At 47.7% G+C, this 8,661-nt stretch overlaps 1 protein-coding gene across 1 annotated transcript in view; it reads left to right on the top strand.

The window, feature by feature from the left end:
• Positions 1-6,693, top strand: part of LOC112957461 (myo-inositol 2-dehydrogenase-like) — an 8,108-nt gene extending 1,415 nt beyond the window's left edge. Inside the window, exons 2-9 of the mRNA XM_026051102.1 lie at positions 35-207; positions 1,147-1,217; positions 1,779-1,887; positions 2,996-3,126; positions 3,411-3,518; positions 4,003-4,121; positions 4,790-4,946; positions 5,356-6,693. Of these exons, the coding sequence (XP_025906887.1) occupies positions 35-207; positions 1,147-1,217; positions 1,779-1,887; positions 2,996-3,126; positions 3,411-3,518; positions 4,003-4,121; positions 4,790-4,946; positions 5,356-5,504 (1,017 nt within the window). The 3' untranslated portion in view covers positions 5,505-6,693. The remainder of the gene's footprint in view (positions 1-34; positions 208-1,146; positions 1,218-1,778; positions 1,888-2,995; positions 3,127-3,410; positions 3,519-4,002; positions 4,122-4,789; positions 4,947-5,355) is intronic.
• Positions 6,694-8,661: the final 1,968 nt, after the last annotated feature.

Here is an 8,661-nt window from a genome sequence, read left to right on the forward strand (position 1 = left end):
GGGCCCCGGCCTCGGCCTGGCGCTCTTCGGCGAGGGCCTGGCCGGCACGGCCTCGCTGCAGAGCGCCGCCGAGGAGAGCGGCTGCCGCCTGCTCTACGTGGTGGCCGAGCAGCCGCGCGACGTGGAGGCCGCCTTCAGCGCCGGCTTCCTGCGCGGCGCCAGGCTGCTGCGGCGGCACGACGCCCCGGCCGTGCTGCGCGACCAGCGGTACGTGCCCTGCGCCCGGCCCCCTGCCGCCACCCAGCCCCGCGCCCCTCGTCGTCCCCGCGGGAGCCCGGCCCGGCTGTGCTCCGCGAGAGACCGCGAACCGGCCCGGCTGCCTGAGCGGGAACGCCRGGCCGGGAACGCCGGGGCACTCGAGGCGACCGGGCAGCTCTGCAGAACAGGCAGGACAAGCAAAACCCTGTTCTGCATCCCCGTGTGGTGACACGTAACCCGGGCCTGCGGCCGCCCACAGCTGCTCCTCCCCAGAGCAGCTGCCTCATCCTAGGGGCTCCTTTGARCTGTCCTCAAAAAGCTCTGTGTTGGAAACACGGACAACTGTGGCTTTTTGCTCTGCGGCTTGACCAAGCAAATGCTCTCCAGGGCTGTTGTTACAGCCAGCTCTTAAACCTGTGCTGTAAATACCATTACAAAACTAAAAGGCAAAGGTTTTTGGAGAGGTAGATGATGTTTAAAATGAGAGTGTGGTGTTAAAAGTGAACACACGAGGCGCCGCTTGTGCTTCAAGCAGCTCATGAGTTCAAGCAGCTCTCAAAGAGATCTTTTAAAGACTCCTTTTTTTTTTTTTTCTGAGCTGCGAATTTAACTGTGTCTGCTTTCATTTTCATTAAGAACAGGTTCCTTCTCTATGTGCTTTACAAAAATGCTAAGGAAGCTACTGGCTTTGAACTAGGAGATTTTGTGGAAGTTTGGCTCCTGCATTGCTCTCCCTCTCAGTCATTGGCGCCTCAGAGCACCGTGGGCYGGCAGCTCCTTTCATAATGTAACTTTTTCTTCCCGTGTATGGGGTTCTGTGCCTCATTTAGCTCTTTCTTGTGATTTAAGACAGCTAACATASGAGCTGTATCTGAAAGGAGGTTAGGACCACTGATATTCCGGTAGGAATCACGTTCTCACTGAAGAACTTTCTTTTAACTCCTGCAGGGTGGCTGGAGTCATCGTCTCTTCCCCTCCTGAAGAAGCCTCTGAGATTGTCATAGATGCCTTACGAGCCGGTGAGATGAACTGCTGCAGCTGCTCTTGGGGATGGTGTTGGCACGCGCTGGGGTASGCCTTGCGTGTTCACACGTTGCCAAACACGCGTGGCACTCTCTATCCTAGGGATAATTACATCTTTCTGCACCTTAGTCACTCGTGCTGTAACTCTGTGCTTTGCAGCAGTGTCCTTTGAGGTGTGCAGACTAATTGCATAATTAAAGAGAAATTAGTCTGTTAATGGTGCTGATGTTAATGGCTCAGGTGCAATGGTGTTTGTACTGTGCTGCCCTCACTAGCAGCTCTTCAGATAGCCAGTTCTGGCAGTTCAGTCGGGAATAAAAGGAAAACTAGCTGTAAAAGCAGTGGGACCTCTTKGGTTTTGTAAAATGGTTAATGAAACCATAGCAGCTGGCAGCAAAAAGGGATTTAGCATCATCAGCATAAAAGCCGTGCTCGGGTTTGATGGAACATGCTTTCTAGAGTGTACTGACTCGCTGTATGCAATATWGCGAGATAGAAAACGTTTAGCTCTGATTGTGCCCTGCCTTCAGTTCTATATTCTGTGACATTTTGCATAGGGAAGGGTGTATTTTGCGAGAGGCTACCCAGTAAAGACAGGCAGACAGCAGAAGCTTGTTTTGATGAAGCTGACAGATGTGGAAGACCGTTGGTTTGTGGATTCTACAAGTAAGACCAGCATTTTTCTTCTGATCTGTACTTGTTAAGAAGTGTATGGCTGAAAGTAGCACTGATTTCCTCCTTTATTTCGTTGCTACTTGTCAACGTTGTTCAGTAGGGCGTTTGGATTTSATTAATTCTTCATGCTTAACGGAGGTGAAATCTGGTCCGTTGCAGAATTAAAATACGTACCTGCACATACAAGAATGGAACTCAAATGACAAAACTCTTRAGACATGAAAGCCCCTTTATTTTTMGAATGGACACAGGTGATTTCTGCAGACACTTCGAGGTTTTGGAGATGCTAGTTGAAGCTTGAAAGAGAAAAATATTCTGGCAATGCTGTGCCCTTCTCTAAAGCACCTTCTTGGCCTGTGGTTTTAGGAACAAAAGGAGTTGTTTGTTTATAGCTTGTGTGTGCACATGCTTATAAACAACCACTARGTCGGGCAGATCAACGGTTTTATTAAACACACGGCTGCCGAGATTTGCTTTTCATTGTTTTCTGGGTCAAGTGTTTAACTTGCAGCTCTCTCCAGCTTAGTAATATGCTGCAGCGTTAAGTGTTGTTCATTTATAGCAGACTTGTGGCCCTGCGGATTGTACTGCTCTGCCCAAGAGATCCTTGGGCAGACCCTTCCACCCTTTCACCACCAGCAACAATTACTTGCATTGAGAATGTATTTTGTAAATCTTGGTGCGTAATTACACAAAAYGTCCACATTAACGCTTGCCCTTTCACTTTGAGTGCTCTGCATACAGGTCTGTTCCCCATAAAGCTGAGTGTGAACTTCTCTAGCGTGTCTGTTTTGGTCCAYGCTCACCCGAGTGTCACCTTGAAAGCAGGGCTCCAAGGAGAGCTGCGTGTAACTTACTGGACTTTTAGATCCTGTTAGTCCTCAGAGTTTAATTTCCTCATTGAAGCTGTTGATTCAGTTAGTCCAGTCAAGGGCGGATATTAATACTTTTTGCAAAACGCTGTGTACCAAGTTGCTGTACCGGGGAAGTGGGTGAGAAAAGCGGAGCAAGGCGCGGGCTGTGTGCAGAGGTGCAGCAGTGTGTCTGCAGCGTTACTTGCTGCTCAACACCGTTACTCGCTGCTCGCTTCTCTTCGAAGGCGTTTCGACCCCGCGCTGCAGTTCTTGTGTAAAAAGGTCCGTGACAGCCGGGCACTGGGGAGGATTCACCGGATATCAACGATCAGCAGCATATACCCAGCAGCCTCTCTTAACTTCCTAAAGAAGTCAGGTACTGAGCAGCTTTCTTCTAAAAACTTTATTCTCAAAACATTAGAAATTACTTGCTCTTGTTCTCACAGAAGATTCCTTCTCYTTGTGTGCTCCTAAGATTCATGTTTTTTTTTCTCTTTTAAGGAGTATTTTCTTTAATGTTTGTTTCTGTTGTGCAAGTGTTTCTGTTAACTCTTTGTGTKAATTTTTTCCTTTTGCATCGGTTTCAGTGCAGTTCAGACACGTAAATTTGCTGTGAGCTTTAAATATGAAGACCTTAATGCCCAGCTTTGCTTCTTCCAGGGGGAATTTTTTATAATGCTGCAGTGCATGATATAGATATCATCAGCTTGCTGCTGGGAGAGAGTGCACCAGATACAGTATTTTCTCTGGGACATGCATTCTGTGCAGGTAAAGCTAAATCTGTGGATAGTTGATTCTGTACCTTTTGCACTTTTCAATTTTTCCATATTTCAGTACTAACCTGGGGGGGGAAAAGAATGTATGTTACATTATTCCCTCATGGAATTACACACATTTATTACCTCATGGAGCTATTGGAAAAAAAGCCTAATGCCATAGATGATAAGAGTCTAAGGGTTTGTTGTAGATAGGGTGTTTGGGCAATTATTTCTGCATTTTGCCCTTTCCCTGGCTGCTGTGGAAAACAATTGCTGTAGAGAGATCCCTGAGCTTGGCCCTGTGAAGGGTTGAGGGATGYAAGAGTTTGCTGTGGAGAAGCCAGCATGCAGAAGACGGCTAGCAAAGCTCTGCGCTTGCAGCGCTGTCGATGCCATCTTTCCAGTTCTCCGTTTGACTTGGACTTCTCTAGCGCTCTGTGCTGTTCGCTGGTTTGCTGTTCCTGGTGTGAGCGAGTGCCTTTTTTGTCACTCAGATATGGCCTACTTGAAGGATGCAGACACTGTAGCAGTCAGCATGAAATTTCCTAGCGGAGCAATTGTCACTTTGGACATCAGTCAGCACTGCACTAAAAGCTGTGATCAGAGACTAGAGGTGCGTTCTCGTTTTTAAGATAAGTCTCTTACGACACCACAGGCTAGACGAAGTTTTCCCAAGTGGGACGTGTTGTGCCCCAAGGATACCCTTGCAAATGCACAGCACAAAATGGCCCTGTACTTTGTAACAGCTCTTGAAGCTCTTGAATCCACTCTGTTTTGCTGTCCAAGTCTTGCCTCTGTTGACATAGGTTCTCTTGGACTAATAAGTTACATGCAGTCATGCTAGAGCAGGAATGGGTGGCAGCTTTTCTGGGCTGAAATGTTACTATCCAGCTGATTTWCTGTCTTTCCAAAATGTTTCTAGGAGTAGAGCAAGCCAAGAGTCAAGGTCTCACAAATGTGAAGGTTATTAAAGGGGAAGAAAAATATTAACTCAGAGGCCTATTGTCTGTAAGTTCCAGAAGTCATGAATTAGAAGAGGTGTGTGGGTTGTGTTTGGAAAATCTGTTACATCTTCAAAAAAGGAGCTTTGCTCAGGCAAAATAAAGATATTCCAGAAGTGGAAGCCACTGTGCTACATTTGCCATCATTGCCATCATCTGATCCATTTCTACTTGATACTGCAGACCAGGGCCTTTTATAGTCTGGTGAGCTGCTTGAGATCAAAACCACAGCGAYTGTAAAAACTGTTGTTCTCCTTCCTCATCATTGTCGTCCTTGCAGGTTCATGGTTCTCAAGGAGCGTTACGGGTAGATAATCGGAATCCCTTGGGAATTACAGAGCACGGCACCTCGGTGTCCCTCTGCTCGCAGACGCACGCTGATCGCTACAGAGATGCGCACAGAGAGCTCTTCCGCCACTTCATTAGGACCCTGAAAGGTAGGCTGAACCTTCACCGCATGGCTAGCGTTGCTCTAGCTTTGCTTTCAGCCAAAACCAGAAGTTGTGCCGCCAGCAGCAGTTGCAGTTTGGTGTTAGTGCCTGATAGAGCAAGAAAAAAAATGGGCAGATGTGAAATAATACTAATTGTGTTCTGTTGAAGTTGACTCTGTTTGAGAAAAATACAGGATTTTAGTTGCAAGAACAGGAGAGGTCGTGGAAGTATTTTCTTTTCAAAGGCTGAGGAAAGGAGGAGTAGAAAAGATAGCCCTTGAACTTTTGATGTGAGAGGCTGTTGCCATTTTAATCATTGTTACATCGGGCTGCAGTGGCAGGCAGGACTAATGCCAGGGCCAGTCCAGGCAAAGCAGACCTTAGCTTTATCCTCTGTTTTCCCTCCTCTCTGCAGGCAAAGAGCCTCCCATGATAACCAAAGAGCAGTTTCTGTGGACAATGCAGGTAGCTGCGGCTGCTGAGCAGTCCTGGAGAAACGGATCCGCCGTTGACCTACGGAATGAAGCGACAGAAGCGGCTGTGATCAAGACTGAAATCCTGTGAGGCGCACCGCTCTATTTCCGTGCTGAAGGACAAGCTTTGAGCTCTGCTGCAGTGAAGTCTTTTTACCTAGTGATGTCTCCACTGTTACCTTACGTATATAAAGACTTCTTTTCTGATGCTTCTACTGGAAATGCCCGCAACTTGGAGGCACGTTTGGGCTGGAAGGGCTCCGTGCTGACGCTGTGGATGCTCCGTAGCGCAGAGGCCAGGACCCGCCGGAGAAGCCGTGGGCGGTTTTGTCCAGGTGGCGGTGGGTTCCTCTGGAGAGTTTTGCTGCTCCTGAAGTGTTGCTGTCTCGGGAAGAGAGCGGCTCCTCGGGCTGTGGGAAGGCAGGATAAGCAGCTCTGCCAGCTGTGGTGGTGCTGGGCGAGCGGCAGCTCTGCACCAAGAGGCCCTAGTGGGCACAGCAGAGCGCTGAGCTGCTGCGCGCTCGCAGGGGTATCACTTCTGCGCCCCGTATTTATTATTCCATTTGCTGTTTTTTAATGGTTTTTCTACATTTTTGCTATGGATTTCAAAGACGTAGCTGAAAAGCTCCAATTTTCTAACTTTCCTGGGGAGTGGGGAAGAGGAGCAGGGAAGCAGGCAGTCCTACAGCTGTGCTGACCGTGCAGGGAGGAAGAACCACGGGAAGGCGGCGAATTCTCAGTATTCCATAAAGAAGCAACACACTGGGACATTTCTATAATAAATACTGAATTGTTAAAAATTCTCTTCAGAATCAGTCTGTGAGCAGGTTAGTGGCCTTGAGCAACATCTCCGGGCAGTGCTGCCCGCCTTGCTCACTCGCTGCCGCGGCGCCCCTTTGTTTTCCTTGCTCAAATGCAAACCTTGTATGTTAATATTTTAGTAGGAAAAGGAGCTTAATAATCGCTTTTCTTGAGTGTAGGAAGGGTGATGATCACGTATTTTAAAGATATTTTTTTACAGTCCAGCATATTTGGAATACACACCACAGGAAAAGGTAGTGCCTTCAACAACAGGCAAGTCTGCTTTTAAGCCAGGTTACTTTTATCTTTTTAATTCTTACATTGAGCTTATTGCAGATATCTAGATTTGACTTTTCTTGTCTGTAATTCTCTCACACCAGTTTTCAAGCTCTTTTGGAAGCTTTTTTATTGTATTAAAAGAACATTCTTGCCCTCAGTATTAGTTGATACATGTCACTTTTCTTGAAAGATTCTTTAATTCTGTCACTTTCCAATCCTACATTTGCAGTACATGGTTAAAACTAGAAACAGCTGTGACATTTCTAACTAAACARTCCTCTTGTGGAAGTTGTTTTTAGCAGTGTAACTTTTTCAAAAGTGGGAAAGCTTCATCTTAATGATAAAGATCACTGTCAGTTTTGTGCCCTRTTCTGCAGTCACTTCTTGAGAAAACAGTCTTATTTATAAAGAAGACGACATTTAGCACTCTCGCCTTGGCCAGTGCTCCTGTTCTGGCCAGAGCTGCTTGTTTGGAGCTTCACAAAGTGGCATCAGGCAATTTCCAGGGGCTTTGTAATTGAGACTTGAGCTGGCAGGGGCTGTCATGAAGACATGTGCTTTTATTGTGTTACAAAAACAAAACCAAGATAAAACAAAAATGCAAATACAGCTATAAAAATAACACATTTTCCAAAGATAACATTACAAAAAATACCATTCATAACATGGTTGGAGTGTGTCACTTAATACTGCTGGAAGAAGCCTTAGGTAACATAGGAAACGCAAGTGATGGTTCGAAAGCCTTTGAAGCCGTAAAGTGCTTTRGCGAGCTGCTCTCTGCGGGCGCGTTTGCACCAGGGCAAGGGAGGCCCGGCCTCCTCCTCGGGGAGGCAGCGGCCGGAGCCCTGCAAGGGCAGGAGGGAGGAGGAGGCAGCGAGGCCGTTCCTGCCATTCCTTGGAAATCTGGAGCAGCCCGAGGCCGGCCGGGTGCAGGAAGCAGCTCCCTAACCGCCCTCTTCCCGAGGGGCCTCGCAGAGGCTCCGTGCAGACCCTCGCCCTTTGAAAGCCTCGCGGCTCGCTGGGGCAGAGGGGATGCAGCCGCCTCCGCGCCGAGTTCAGGCTGAATCAACAGCTCAATTACAGCTTGAAGAAGTCACCAGGAGCCGTCAGCAGCAGGCGGGAAGGAGGAAGCGGTTGTCCCCAGCCCTGGGTGACCCTGGGAACCAGCCCGGGATGCCTGCGAGCAGCTTGCTTTGCAGGAAGCAAAGGTACAAGGCCAGAGTCGGGCTGGGCTATAAATAAGCTCTAATAGGGGCAGCTTTGGCTAAGACTCGAGCTAATGGGAAATAAACTAGACCCAATTCATGCAGCCACCCAGTTCGTCACCTTACACGGAGGCTGGGTCAAGTTTACATCTAAGTCGTTCCTCAGGGCTTGGTCTAACTTGTCTTCGCGCCTCCTCTGACGGTGCAGGGAGTCGTTCTGCAGAACTCCGAGGCCCAGAGGGAATTCACTGGCTCCCCCCCTGCTTTGCTCTTGCATGAGGGACACTAAGAGGGGGAAATCACTTTAATTTTTGGTGGATATGTCCTGGAAACATGATTTCTGCATGTTTGCATGCTAGAGAAGGAAAGTAACTTAACTTGACACTACAGTGTCTCAGAAGTATCAATTTTTATAGCTTACATGAAAATAAATCTTTTTTCTTTTCCTTGCAGCACAATGAGGATACTGTATGTACACTGTGGTCTGTCTATATACACAGTTATAAGTACATGAACACATCTGTAATTACCAAATGGGCTGTTTTTCTGCTCTACGTAGCACTGAGGGAGAGAGACACTTTCTGGCAGTCCGTCAGGAAAGCAAATGGGCTTCGTTGCTTCGTCTCCGTCAATGGCAGATATCTTYATAGCAAATAGAGCAGATGTAAACCTCCTCCTCCTCCTTTCTTTTCCAACGATGAAGACCTGTAGGGTTTGGACATCACTGAGGATACACAGGAGGGATAGACAAGAGGAAAAGGTGAGTTTTGCTAGCAGTGCTATCCTTATGCTGCATATGGTTGATGCAGTAATATATAAAGTAGCATTATAAACCAGCGACTGTCTTTCCCTCCACTGGAAAATCTCTGCGTTCCTTTTCAGCCGTTGTTTCAGCAGCCCTTTCCTTCCCCTGGATCCTCTGAAACCCCCCTGGAATTTCCTTTCTGGGGAAGATGCCTAATG

Source organism: Nothoprocta perdicaria, unplaced genomic scaffold (assembly GCF_003342845.1).
Source record: "Nothoprocta perdicaria isolate Ctin4 unplaced genomic scaffold, notPer1 scaffold_72, whole genome shotgun sequence".
NCBI classification, from domain to species: domain Eukaryota; kingdom Metazoa; phylum Chordata; class Aves; order Tinamiformes; family Tinamidae; genus Nothoprocta; species Nothoprocta perdicaria.